Source organism: Hyposmocoma kahamanoa, unplaced genomic scaffold (assembly GCF_003589595.1).
Source record: "Hyposmocoma kahamanoa isolate Upper Pololo Valley unplaced genomic scaffold, ASM358959v1 79, whole genome shotgun sequence".
Lineage (NCBI taxonomy): Eukaryota > Metazoa > Arthropoda > Insecta > Lepidoptera > Cosmopterigidae > Hyposmocoma > Hyposmocoma kahamanoa.
The window spans coordinates 6448940-6463685 of record NW_020653993.1 but is presented as its reverse complement, the minus strand read 5'-3'; the positions used below and the strand labels follow the sequence as shown (position 1 = coordinate 6463685).

The 14746-nt window shown below is 38.8% G+C and overlaps 1 protein-coding gene across 1 annotated transcript; it reads right to left on the bottom strand.

The window, feature by feature from the left end:
* Window positions 1–513: 513 nt before the first annotated feature.
* Window positions 514–1590, bottom strand: LOC113233530 (glycine-rich cell wall structural protein 1.0-like). The gene has a single exon (XM_026468652.1). The coding sequence runs from the start codon at window positions 1588–1590 to the stop codon at window positions 514–516; it is 1077 nt and encodes a 358-aa protein (XP_026324437.1).
* Between the last annotated feature and the right edge of the window lie 13156 nt (window positions 1591–14746).

Genomic DNA, 14746 nt, shown 5'->3' with positions numbered 1-14746 from the left:
GAACACTCAGAAAAAATTCCTTCGATCCGGTCGGATTCGAACCGCCGTCTTCTTGCATACCGTGCCAGACGCTATACCAACTAAGCCACGGAACGAACCAACGGACCTCACGAATTACTAAAAAGTCGTTGAAAAACCAAATACAAAGACACGACGCAAGCACATAGAAAAATTCGTGTTTCGTCGTCGTCGTTTCTGAGTGTTCGATCTTTGTATTAATAATTATAATTACTTTTTTTTTCGATAACTTACGCAACAACTAGTACTTCCTAAGTAGTTTTAGGTTAGAATTACTTGCAAGTAAGCTGTTAATAGATCATTATTCCAAAGGACAAGTTGGTGACAAGACGTCTTGACGTCTGGATTATTTATTTTTATTAGTCTTGACGTTTGGACATTTTTATAGTCTTGACGTCTGGATTATTTTCTCTTAGACTCTTTCCATTTACCTGCACTTTATCAGCCGCAGACGCGTCCTGAACCTTCTCCTCGTCTCCCCCTGCCTCCAGCGCTTTAACCGCCATAACCGCCTCCTACGCCTCCACCGCCTCCAGCACCTCCACGGCCTCCACCGCCTCCACCCCCTCCACCGCCTCCACCGCCTTCACCGCCTCCACCGCCTTCGCCCCCCCTACCGCCCCCCCCCCCTTCACCCCCCCCATCCCCCTCCCCCCCTCCACCACCTCCACCCCCTCCACCGCCCCCACCGCCCCCACCGCCCCCACCGCCCCCACCGCCTCCACCGCCTCCACCGCCTCCACCACCTCCACCGCCTCCACCGCCTCCACCGCCTCCACCGCCTCCACCGCCCCCACCGCCGCCACCGCCCCAACCACTCCAACCGCCCCAACCGCCCCAACCGCCTCCACCGCATCCACCGCATCCACCGCATCCACCACCTACACCGCCTACACCGCCTCCACCGCCTCCACCGCACCCACCGCCATTTCCACCGCCATTTCCACCGCCTCCATCATATCCACCGCCTCCATTGCCTCCGTCGCCACCATCGCCTTCGTCGCCTCCGTCGCCTCCGTCGCCTTCGCCGCCTTTACCACCTTTACCGCCTTTACCGCCTTTACCGCCTTTACCGCCTTTGCCGCCTTTACCGCCTTTAACGCCTTTACCGCCTTTACCGCCTTCACCACCTTCGCCGCCTTTACCACCTTTACCGCCTTTACAATCTCCTCCACCTCCTCCACCCCCTCTATCGCAAACACTGACTTTACTGTTTTCAGCGTTTCCACCGTCTTTACCGTCTTCACCACCTTTGCCACCTTTGTCGCCTGTGCCACCTTTGCCGCCTTTGCCGCCTTTGCTACCGTTGCAACATTTGCCACTTTTGCATTGCATTTCATTGCATTTGTCTTTACCGACATTGAAACCTATGTTTATGCCGATTTTGATGCCTTCACTGCCTTTGCTGAATCCTTTACCTCCACTAGTGCCTTTTAATTTGCATTTTGGAGCCAATATGCGCATGAGAAGATCCGTTTTCACTGTGTCTTCCTGATCAGAGGAACATGGTGGAAAAGGGCAATAAGGACAAGGACATGGATCTGGACACGGATCCGAACAGTACGGCTGCATGAAATGGGTTTGACAATTAATGATACAAGTTTGTTTGAAATGACACTTGAAATATCTGCAGCTGTATTCCTTGCATAGTTTTGCGTAGACAGTTGTGCAAGCTTTTACACATTTTCGAACACCATTGCAAGCATCATCTTGTGGAAATACATCGCAGCCGCACTCGCAGTCCTCGAATGTGTTTTCATCAGAGTAATCTTTGTATCGCAACTGTGTGATTTTTGAGTGTTTGAGTTGCTTGGTTGCCGACGTATACTGAAATTGTTAATTATGTGAAATGTGAAATATTCTATTTTTCTTTGTAAGTCAAACAAGTTCATGGTTAGTTTCCTAAGCCTTGAGAAATCTCATTATAGCGCTCGCACTATGTCCAGATAACTTTTGCTATTTGTTATTAAATAACAGTAAAAGTTATTATTTTAAATTATAATTTAAGTTTTTTTTTTGAAATAACAGTAAAAATAACTTTGATATTATTGTACAGCAGGGGTTCCCAAACTTATTTTGTCTACTGCCCACTTTGAGAATAAATTATTTTTTAGCGCTTCCATTTTTTCACCTACTTAAAAACCTCTATAACTTCAAATTAAATTAATTATTGTTAGCTATATTAGCGGAGATTAAACGTTCATTCTAAAAGACACTTTTATTACAACCATTAAGAGTTAACTTGAGACCTGAGCGTAGTAGTTAGTACACAACGGCGATCAGGTCTCAAGTTAACTCTTACGGGCTACACCTGCCAATGAGAATGATTATTGAAACGCAACTTTGTAGTATTCAGACAGAGTATCTTTTATTCAAAATAAAACAAACATAATCGATTCTAATATAAAATCTAATGTGAAGGATGAATCTGATGATGTTTAATAAGTTTGTTGATATCAGGTTCCAATTTACTCAAGAACAGCCGCAAATCACCACGATCCGTAACATGCAAACGATTTCTCTTTTTAGTAAGCAGCGTTGTCACAGCACTAAAATCACGTTCACACAAATATGACGATGGGAATGCTATAAAGAATCGTTGAACGATTGACTACAACCCAGAGTACAAATGCGAGACGGTTTTTGTAGACAAAATTCTTGGTAGCCATTTTTGAACAAGATTTTTATTTTCTCGTTCGTTGTCAATTCTATAAGTTCTTCTTCCAGCTGAGGTGATATTGCTGTGTTGATATTTGAAAACGGATCCAACACCCAGTCTGGTATTTCCAAGTTCAAAATGTCCTGGTATCGTTCGGTGAAGTCAATATGGAGGTTTTCCAAATGTTGGCAGTAGGCAAACAAGTCGTTGTTACTGCAGGATACTGATAAATTCGGAAAATCGTGAAACTCACGTCTGCCCATATTCTTTTTGTGCAGAAGCAAACTGCTTCTGCGAAAGCAGCAACGACATTTTTTGTATTAATTAAATTTCGTTCATCGCCTTGCAGTCGGAGATTCATGTCGATGAACAATTTATACAGGTCTGTCATGTAAGCTATATCATTCTTTGATGTAATGAGCATGTTACGCAATTCTGTATCTTTAGTTTCCAAGAACTCTATCACAGAGTGAAACAGGTTGTAAAATCGAGTCAGACAATTGCCTCTTGATAGCCAACGAACGTCAGTATGAAACATCAAACGGTTAAAATCTTCATCATTAGTAACACAAAGCTGATGAAATAATCTATCACTCAAAGAGCTGTTATAGATTTTATTGACTGCTTTGATGACATATTGCAGTGATTGAAATAGTCGTTCACTTAAATTTCTAGCAACCAAATGTTGTCTATGAATAACGCAATGTACAGCAAGGACATCTGGAATATTATTTTTTAAGTACGCTGTGAAGCCTTTACGGCACCCTGTCATAACCGGAGCGTCACCCGTAGCAACTGATATAATATTTTTCAAGGAAATCTCTTTCTCATCACAAAACTTTTCCAGTATATTGAATATGGTTTCGTCTTTTGTATTTGTAATAATTATAATTCTAGTAGGATTTCAAGTCAGTCCTACAAAATCATGTTCATTGCAAACATTTTTGCCCACACACAATATTTTATCAGTCAAACGTAAATTTTATCCTTAGAGCATATACGTGAGGCGCACTTAAGTTTCCGGAAAGAATAAGAAAATAATATTATAAATGGTCAGAAATGAATTTATTTATTCTCAAAATGTTCTTCGGTAGAGTTAATGCACTTTTTCATATGAATGAACCAATCTTGAAAACATTTAAGCCACTCCTCCGTGACATTTACTGGAACATATTTTTCATATTCTTTCGACAGCCTCTTCAGGTGATGAAAATCGTTGACCGCATAACTGGCTCTTATTTTTGGAAATAAATAAAAGTCACAAGGTGCCAGGTCGGGACTATACGCGGGATGGCTCATAAGGTCAACGTTGTTCATCTTCAAAAATTCATTTGTCTGTCTGGCCGTGTGAGAACTGGCATTATCGTGTTGCAAGATGTAGCATAGCTGGCGTTTACGGTTATTTTTACGGAGTTTGTCAATAACTTCCGGCAAGCAAAAGGTCGTGTACCAATCACTACTCACGGTACAACAATTCTCCAAAGCAACAGTAGTCACGTGTCCAGTTTTATTAAAAAAAGAAGCAATCATCCGCTTAGAGGCACTTTGCACGGGCGTTACTTTGGTTGGTTCCGGTTCATCTCGAAAGGCCCATACGCTCGACTCACCTCTTACTATGTCCCACACCAAATTTGACGCCCCTTCGTTGAATCTGGTAAGCATGGCATTGCACCAAGTGACGCGATCCGTTTTTTGAGCCTCAGTCAAATTGTGTGGGATCCACCGAGAGCACAGCCTTTTCACACCCAAATGTTTGTGCAGTATTGATTGTATTTGACTCATGCCTATGTCTAAAGATGCCCGAATCTCATGGTATGTCAGATGCCTGTCTGTTTTGACCATACGGCGCACAGCATCGATGTTTTTGTTGTTCACAGCAGTGGACGGGCGACCATCACGAAATTCGTCACTGAGATTCACACGCCCGCGTTTAAATTCTGCAAACGAGCTATAAATAGTCGTGTTGCATGGTACTTCATCGACAAAAGCAGTTTGAAGCCGAGCAAAGTTCCGCTGAGCTGTTAAATTACACTTAAAATCGTAGAAAATCATACTACGAAAATTTTCACGAGTTAAATCCATAGTGATGTAGACAACCAATTTCTAAAAAGATGCCACAATGTAAAAACAAGTGACAGTCAGATGAAACAAACTGTATTGTACAGCCAAAGAGTTGCATTTTCAAATGTTCTTGTTACTTTTTAAATATTGTTTATGTAAGTGGCCAATTAAAGTGCGCCCTATGTAGGACGGGAGGCGCTATTTCTCGAACAAAACTTTCTGCCACATTTTTGGGTAGTACTACGAGCAATTTAAAATTGTGTCATTCGTCAAATAACTCGATTCGCGCATCCCTCGCGACTCGAGTATGCTCCGAAGGTTACCGAACCGACCGAGCTCGGCTCAGCGGGGCAGATACCGAGCCGAGTTAGCTTGAGTTCTTAAAAAAGTAACTCGAGTTGAGTCGTTGTGGGAGTAGCTCGAGTTAAATAACTCGACTCGCCCATCGCTATTTTGTATTAGATCCGACGTCCATTTGTTGGTAGGTCAATGTGTTGAGGGCTTTGGGTTTCCTTGCTATTGCAGTGCGTCGGGCATGTTTGCCGATGCTAGTGTAGAGGATTTTCACGCACTATTTATTTATTTTATTATACTTTTTCATGCGAAAAAAGGTGACATCCTGCCTGCGCAAGTGCGAGAGAGCTCAAACAAAGTTCTTAAAATGATAGGGGACTCCGATCTGCTTGCTAGTTTCACGTCCTAAGAGTCAAGTCCCAATTTGATTTGATCTGGCCTAATGGTGTCGTTTATCGACGTTTGTCGCGGCTGGTAACCTGACACCAGATTGCGCTACACATCGCCGACAAGTGCAATTCGTGTAGATTAGTTATTTAATTTTTATATTATACCATAATAATATGTATGTCAATCCTTGATTTATAATGGATAAATGTTATGCGGGCCACAAGTTGCCTGATTTGAAATAAATACGCTTATAATTAGTGGTTACAATATACTTTAGAAATTTGTTTTTTATTTTTTTCAAAATATAGTCGTTTAGAGGATAGGAGGATCTAGTAGTATTTCAAGTCAGTCCTACAGATCATGTTCATTGCAAACATTTCAAGTCAAACGTCAATTTTAGGACGGGAGGCGCTATTAGCGTTATTTCTTATTATACAAGCAAACAGGTGCACTCAAAATTGAATTGTGTCAATAGTGACACACAAACAAAAGTCTAAAACACTAGGTTATTTTTATAAATACACAGATAATACACACATTCATTCATGTCGTACACAAAATAGGCCTATAAAAATAAATCTATTCTAATGAATATACTAGAGACGCTCCGATCGTAGGCACGCACACGCTTCCGTATTGTGTATGCGAAAATGGCGACGCCAGAAAATGACTCTTCTAAGATAAAACTAATTTTTTTTTAAATGTAAGTTCGCATTTCATCTCCATCTCACCTGATGGACAGTGACGATGAGATCGACGATGGATGAATGCCTATTCATTTTTGCCATGAAAAGGCCCAAGTTGTAATTTTTAGGGAACAAGGCAGGGAATTCCACTTCATAGCCGTTCGCCATATAAACGTGGTAGCGTCACGCTTCGTGCGAATCTTTGGAATATCCACAACATAGAGGTGGAACCCAAGTCTACGCCTTGTCCCCTGGTGATGGAAAAGGGGAAAGCACAATTAAATCGTGTAATTCCATCGCACACTCTCTGTGATATATCCTGTAAAATACCGAAAATGGCAACTTTACGGAGATGTTCAAGGCTCTACAGCTTCGCCTCCACTAATTCCGAGCGACCTGTAAGCTTCTTGGTACGGTTTTCAATTAAATCAAAGGTGGCCAGTTGGTATGTAACAGAGCCATCCTAAAGGTGGCAAGAGTACTCCATGCACAACCGGACTTGTGCTTAGTACAGCTGAAGCAACTGTCCCTATCTACCGACCGAGATATCCCTATCTACCGACCCGAGAGATACGGTTTTCCGGAGAGACTATGGGCTTAACGGTAAGACTAGGGTACAGCGGGCGTCCGGGCCAAGCCTTTCGCCAGTGATACGCCTTTGCCTTCGCCTTCGCCAGTGACTCGCTGGGGTTTGTAGTTAGCTGCAGAGACGGACATGTTTGTCTGTCCCGGTTTAGCATGTGCCCGGGGCGTCTGTCTCGTGAGCAGCTAGCGCGTCTTAGTAGCGGTCTAGTTGAGAGCCTGTATGAGAGGACACGCGCGGGGCACGTGAGTTGCCCTTTAAGTTGGAAGCTATTAAGCTAGTTCCGAAGTACAAATTGGACGACGTTGCATTCCAAGTAGCTGGAGACAGTCGGCTATCGGTATGGATAGGTATATCACGAAAAGTCGGAGTCAGCTCAGAGGGACTCCGTTTTGTGGAGAATAAACACGCCTGCGTTTTGGTAACGTTAAATTTGGCATCGCCCCAATCGGAGACTGCTTTGAGTGTCAAATCCAAACGACTAACCATGGATTCTCGTCAAGACTGGATTTCCTCTCCACTGACCCTTGCATTGGTCAAGTACCTTTCTACAACTGCGTTATCATCACCATACGCAAAGGAAAGAGAGTTGCAGACAGTACGGAACAGTAGTAGATTCCGCAGAGTTCTAAGTACCTTTTGTGGCGTATGCGAATTGGCGCCATAGTGCAGCCAGGCTGAGGTAAGATTAGATCCAGACGCGAACTCTTTGCAAAGAGTGAGGCAAAAAGATTTGCCTTGTCATCTGCAGTATAGGCCAGCGTGCCGTCCGGCCTCAGCAGAGGTGACATAGATAGGTGACAAAAGTTAGTTAATGACTTTATATTTAAAGATGTTTTGTTTAAAAAATTAATTTGTCAATTTCTGGCGTCACCATTTTCACTACGCATACACAACATGGAAGCGTGCGGGTGCGTACGATCGGAGCGCCTGATCGAACTGAAAAAAATTTGATTACTTGATTGATTTTGATTAATACGTAATTTTATTTTATTTCTTTGAAAAAATTTTTGTATAACGGTTTTTACAAATTCGTTTTAGGGTTGCGCTCCCGGCCAACCGGCGCGCCGCCGCCGGTTGGTCTATTATCAGCGCTCATGTCTAGGGTTAGGTCCTAACTTAGATGGTCCCTGTGAGGGTTTGCTGACACAGGTCACAGTGCCCTTCTTGTATACCCTAAGGGTCCGTTGGGAGGGTCACTATAATCAAAACTAATGTAGAAAGATACAATACCCTATTGAGTACTTACTATACCAGAAATATATGTGTCGCATATTTTCGGATGCTTCCGTTCGTATAACAATTCGATGACAATACTTGCCTGATAATCTATAGTAAAGATGTAATCGAGGTTGAACAAAAAATGCAGAATAAATTTCATAATATTTGTTAATGGGCTCACGACGTAGGCTTGGTCATCAACGCAGACAAAACAAAAGTCGTTCAAATACATTCCTCATACATAAAAAGAACTCACATAAATTAAGGCTTGATTCATACCGCCCCGAGACGCAACGCAACGTGACGTGGCGCGGCTTTAATTAATGGTGAACCTTTGGAACAGTACTCCAAACTGAATCTCCTTAACCGATATCAGATCACTGGTAAAAAAAGCAGTAGACTGCATCGTGTACGATATTGATGACCGTGCCGTAAAAGTAAGAGCACAAGCTGCTCAATTCCAATCGCCAGAAGAAGTATTAAGGTATCTGAAATCAGTTAAGGTGAGACACGTTAAAGATGGAGTAGCATCCTCAAATAGGAATAGGGCCGACAAGAGACTTATGAATCAACAAACTGTAAAATGGTATATTCATAATGAGCACCCCCAAATATCTTAAAAACGATACCCAACTTACCAATATTTGAAAAATGTTTTTTTTTGGCCGTGTTTCTATTTTGTTCCTTGTTTTCCTGGGATGTCTGGTTTTCACTAGATTAAAGTTGCCTGAATTTTGTTTTATATAAACACAGGCCTCGTAAATATACATAGATGGTAGGGTTAAAATCTTTAGTTTTCTAAAATAGGGTACACAGCTTTCTCGCTGGCCCACACCAAACATGGCCCTGACACATTTCTTTTGAGTTTTAAACAGTGGTGTAATATGTGTTGCAGCAGCGTTCCCCCAAAGCAGCAGACCATATCGCAAACTAGAGGCTACAACTGTGATAAGCACAAAGAGCAGTTTTTTGTGACGTTATTCTCGTCAGATTTTTCAGGACGTATATGTATTTACAGTGTCACTTAGTGCATCATTATATTGTTGGATGACTGTCGCGTTTAGCCTGTTCCCGTATCACAATTATCTGTCGTGACTGTGTCGTGGACGTTTATTTTATCGTTGAACGACTGTCGTGTCTACCTATTCCCACTAGATTGTGACGACTATTTATCGGTTCACGGCAGCCGCCTTGTCGTTTGCATGACAGAATCGTTTGAAGTTGTAATTATCTATCGTCACATTTTTATCGTGACATCTTATTTATCGTCAGACGCCTGTCGTTCTAGCTTTTCCCACTGTCGCGACAGTCTGTCGTCGTAACGACAAAAAAGTCGTGAACAATAGTTAATCGTATTGTATTATATGTGAACAACTTTATTTAAATATACAAGCCGCGACACTTTAAACTCTGTCATCGCGTCATATTGGGAACGCGCCCGTACTGAGTAAGGAAGCTCTGCTTGGATTATTTTTACACCAATCCTTATTTACCTTTCTAAGATCTAAGATCAATCCCTCAAAAATTATTTTAAAAGGGTTACCATTTTGTACTATCGCTCCTTACTCAATTTGTCCATAACTGTCTTACTTTTACACCCTTTGAACTGAAAGTTATGCTAATTGTGACTTTGAGTGACTTTCACAGTGCCTAATAACTTTAATAACTATGACTCTCATAATATGTTTATAATTCTTAATTAACTGTCACAAAAATACAAAGTTTCGCAAATTTTTGACAGTTTTTCATAAATTATAGTTAAGTCTATGACAATTTCACTAAACACATAGTATAATTCTTTAGTTACTTAGTTTCTTCACAATTGTCAGTAATTTCAATCTCAGTATACCTATTCTTTATAAAGTTATTGACGAAAAATCTTCACATCGATAGTAAAAATTCTCTAATTCTCGATTCCTTAACATTGCCATCTCTTTCTAATTATTCTGGAACCTTCGATCACGTTACGTTTGTTTATTTTTTACGGACTGATTGGTCGTTTAATCCAATCTTTCAAAAGTATTTTATTCCAAATTACATTGAATTACACTACTGAGAAAAAGAGAGGACAATAATGTTCTTACTTGTTTCGTCAATAAAGTTAATACTAAGTGACAGTGACACCACGATTTCATACACTCTTATTCTATGAGAGTCTTTTGCGTACTTCAGTTTAATCACAGTTTCGCCACATCTGTGTGTAAAATTAAAACTTTAATAATGTTTATTTACCACATTAACGAAAAATATGTTTGCATAATACATTACGTATCTTTATAACAGTTTCCCGAAAGACATTACTTTACGGAAACAATTCATTATGACCACAGGGAGAGAGAATTGGGATCCATTAAAATACTCAAAAATGATAGCAGATGTTTCGTACAAAATTATTTAAAGAAGAAGAAAATTACTACATTTTGACAAAATGAATATAGTTTCTTTGACATGACACTTTCCAATAATTTAGCCGAAGTTGCTAGGAATTCAATCGGACGGTAATTCTGCCCTCCTAACTAAGAGTGCAGTAAAAGTCAAACCTGTCTTCGAGAAAAACGTGGTTATAGAAAATAATTTAAAATTTACGTTACAGTTAAGTTACAGCGACATGGCATATATCAATAGAAAGGTAAAATAATGAAGAATTATAAGGTGACATATTTACATGTGTATGTTAAGGTTAAATGTATGATAATATTTCAAAAGTATTCTTATGTTTAGTAACTGCTCTAGTAACACAACTGATCCTCCTAATCATATCGGCAGTAAGTACCTTAGATACTGCACTTATTATTAGATAAATATCGTACTGCTAATTAGTCTAGAAACTACATATTCAAAAGCAAATTAATAATATTATATATAATAAATAACTGCAGTATCTATTAAGTTAGTGAAGTTTTGGCTGAAAATATACTTCATGTTGATGCTATTTTCGAATGTTTTATACAGTTGAAACTCACAATTTGGTAGTACTTTCTTACTAAACATCGACCTATATATATATATATATATATATATATATATATACAAATCCTAGATATATTATTCCCAGATATATGAACCCTTAATCACATTTCGATTGACAATAAACAATAGAAAAAAAAATCAAACCTTGCCTTACATTGAAGTTAGTTAAAGGTCAGTCTCCTTATTACAATTATTTAGTTCAGGAACTATAATTTGAGAATACGTTTCTTTATTAAAGAACTATATTATTATTATTAATGCTATGACAACTGCTATAATTCAGCCTTCTCTGATTAATTATTTTAGTTGAGATCAACTTTATATGTCAAAAATAACACTTTTCACAAGTGTTTATAAATACAGAGGAGTTGTATGTATAGAGGAGTTTTTCACCTCAAAAGTTGTTTAACATGATTTTGTGATTTTTATCGATTTGACATGCAGTTTAAAGTCATTATATTGTATTTAAAACACATATATTTCGTTGTATTGAAAGTTAATTGCAAAAAATATAATATTAATGGAATTCGTAAATAAGAGCCATCATCATCTTCATTATACCCAAGTTGATGTTGCGTCCGATGCTTCCGGCGGCAGAAGTTCCTTGTCTCACTGGAGAAAAATTTACTTTTTTTCTGTGGCATTTGCATTGTACTGCTCAAAAAAGGGTCAGAATTTAACAAAAGTCTGTGTAAAATGTACATGCAGGACTTTTTATTTAAAAACATTATCAAAAACAACTAAGTTGTAAGTTACACACAAAATCATATGTTAACTAGGCTTAACTGATATACATAACCATGAGTGAATATAGTGATTATAAAAAAAATATTTATTTTTTATTGTGGAATGTATAGGGTATATACGTATAGGGTAAATATCACTTTATCAAGAGCAATCCCGGAAATATAATTTTAAATTAAAGTACGTACCTTCCGCTTCAATATTCATCAATAGGTATTACAAAACTTTCACCACACATAAACACGGAATTGGGCTGAAATATTATGCTTAAACAGGAGCGCTGAAATTCCCATTTAGTGGTGTAAAGGCTATTAAGCTTTAACGATGCACGTTTTGCAGATGAATTTAACAAAATTTTCGAAATCGACTTTTGACTGATTTTTGCTTAGAAATACACCTCTGTGCGATGATTGATTGCCACTAGCTTAGAGACATCTTCTCACCAACTATAACTGCAGTATCTATACGAGTTTTTTACAGTTTTATAAGAATTGCAACTACAAAATGTTATTGATTTCCTTGTAATAACTGCAGTATCTAATAGATACTGCACTTATAATTAGCGCTAAGATGGTACATTTTGTAAAACATAAATAAAATAAGTGCAGCAACTATTAGATGCTGCGTTTATTGCTAGAATTCCATCGCCATTGACTCAAAAATTATGTAGTAACTAATCTTACTGCACTTTAAATTAACAAATGTTATATATCGTACTGAGTTACTGCAGTTTCACTTCCTGTATTACAGGGTTCCTGCGGGAATTTTGATAAGTGAGTTAGAACCAAATATAGATCTGGTTTTGGTGTTAACGATTATGTATTTAACTCAATTTCGTCAAAAATGCTAGTTACTGCACTTTACATTAGGACGGCAGAATTATTGAGGTTATTACCTCAATAATTTCCTCGAGCTCGTTTTTTGTAAATCGGTTTCACGACTGTAATTTTAATAAAAACAAGATACCCCTATGCAACTTGGATTTTTTACAATCGTTAAACTAAAAAAGTGTACTTAGCTACTTAAATGATCAATATAATTTCCGTTTAACAGAATACCCTTTTATTCAATGACATCTTATAAACCACCTTTTACTCAAGAACGGCAAGGGGTATTAGAGTTGAAATCAACACAATACCCACTTCTCAATGATCCCATTCAATGTCCCATAAAATTAAGAGAACTGTCAATTGACTAAAAATACATTGGGCGCACTATAAGTTTCCGGAACTGGCCACTTGCATAAACAATATTTAAAAAGCAATTACATCATTTCAAAATAATAATAATAATAATAATAAAGAACTTTATTTATCTACAATTGAAATAATAATATACAAAATTATCTTAAAATAACACAATGTGTAGATAAAAAGGTAAGAGTCTCAGCTTGAGCTGTTTTTCAGACTCTACCCCTTTGAAAGAAACTTGCTACATTTAAATATATATCTTATTGACGCATCTCGACCGGCTCCACAAAAAAAAAAAAAACAAAAAAAGCAAAAAAACAGCCATCACAACAAACATCATGATACCTATGCTACTTAATAAAAATAAAAATAAAAATTAAAAATTATAAATATTTGAACACTTGAACACTTGAACAATTCGATTTGTAATTTGGATAGGGACGAACAGTGAACATAAAATATATATATGTCTAGATAAAAAAAATAAAAAAAAAGCACAAAATGTTAAAAATATAAAAATAATGAAAATGGAACCTTTGGCTGTAGAATACAGTTTGTTTCATCTAACTGTCACTTGTTTTTAGATTGTGGCGTCATTTTAGAAATTGGTTGTCTACATCACCATGGATTTAACTCGTGAAAATTTTCGTAGTATGATTTTCTACTACTTTAAGAGTAATTCAACAGCTCAGCGGAGCTTCGCTTGGCCTCAAACTGCTTATGGCGATGAAGCAATATGCAAGACGACTATTTATAGGTTGTTTGCAGAATTCAAACGCGGTCGTGTGAATCTCAGTGACTAATTTTCGTGATGCGACCATCCATTGCGACCTTTTTTCGCATGAAAAAGTATAATAAAATAAATAAATAGTGCATGAAAATCCTCTACACTAGCATCGGCAAACATGCCCGACGTACAGCAGTAGCGAGGAAATCCAAACAGAGCCCTCAACACATTGACCTACCAACAAATGGACGTCGGATCTAATACAAAATAGCGATGGGCGAATCGAGTTATTTAACTCGAGCTACTCCCACAACGAGTCAACTCGAGTAACCTTTTTAAGAACTCAAGCTAACTCGGCTCGGTCGGTACCTGCCCCGCTGAGCCGAGCTCGGTCGGTTCGGTGAACTTCGGAGCACACTCGAGTCGCGAGCGATGGGCGAGTCGAGTTATTTAACGAGTGACACAATTCAATTTTACATTTGAGTGCACCTGTTGCTCGTAGTACTACCCAAATGTGGCAGAAAGTTTTGTTCGAGAAATAGCGCCTCCCGTCCTGCACAGGGCGCACTATAATTGCATAAACAATATTTAAAAAGTAACAAGAACATTTGAAAATGCAACTCTTTGGCTGTACAATACAGTTTGTTTTATCTGACTGTCACTTGTTTTTACATTGTGGCGTCTTTTTAGAAATTGGTTGTCTACATCACTATGGATTTAACTCGTGAAAATTTTCGTATGATTTTCTACGACTTTAAGTGTAATTTATCAGCTCAGTGGACCTTTGCTCGGCTTCAAACTGCTTTTGGCGATGAAGCACCATGCAAGACGACTATTTATAGCTCGTTTGCAGAATTTAAACGCGGGCGTGTGAATCTCAGTGACGAATTTCGTGATGGTCGCCCGTCCACTGCTGTGAACAACAAAAACATCGATGCTGTGCGGCGTATGATCAAAACAGACAGGCATGTGACATACCACGAGATTCGGGCATCTTTAGGTATAGGCATGAGTCAAATACAATCAATCAATAAAATCAATACTACACAAACATTTGGGTGTGAAAAAGCTGTGCTCTCGGTGTATCCCACACAATTTGACTGAGGCTCAAAAAACGTATCCCGTCACTTGATGCAATGCCATTAATTCCGAAAATTTATAGTGCGCCCCACGTATAATGAAAACACTGCCTTAACACCTATC

Bases quoted from the DNA above. Each gene is read 5' to 3' on its own strand.
- LOC113233530 (XM_026468652.1), bottom strand. From the start codon at position 1,590: ATGCAGCCGTACTGTTCGGATCCGTGTCCAGATCCATGTCCTTGTCCT.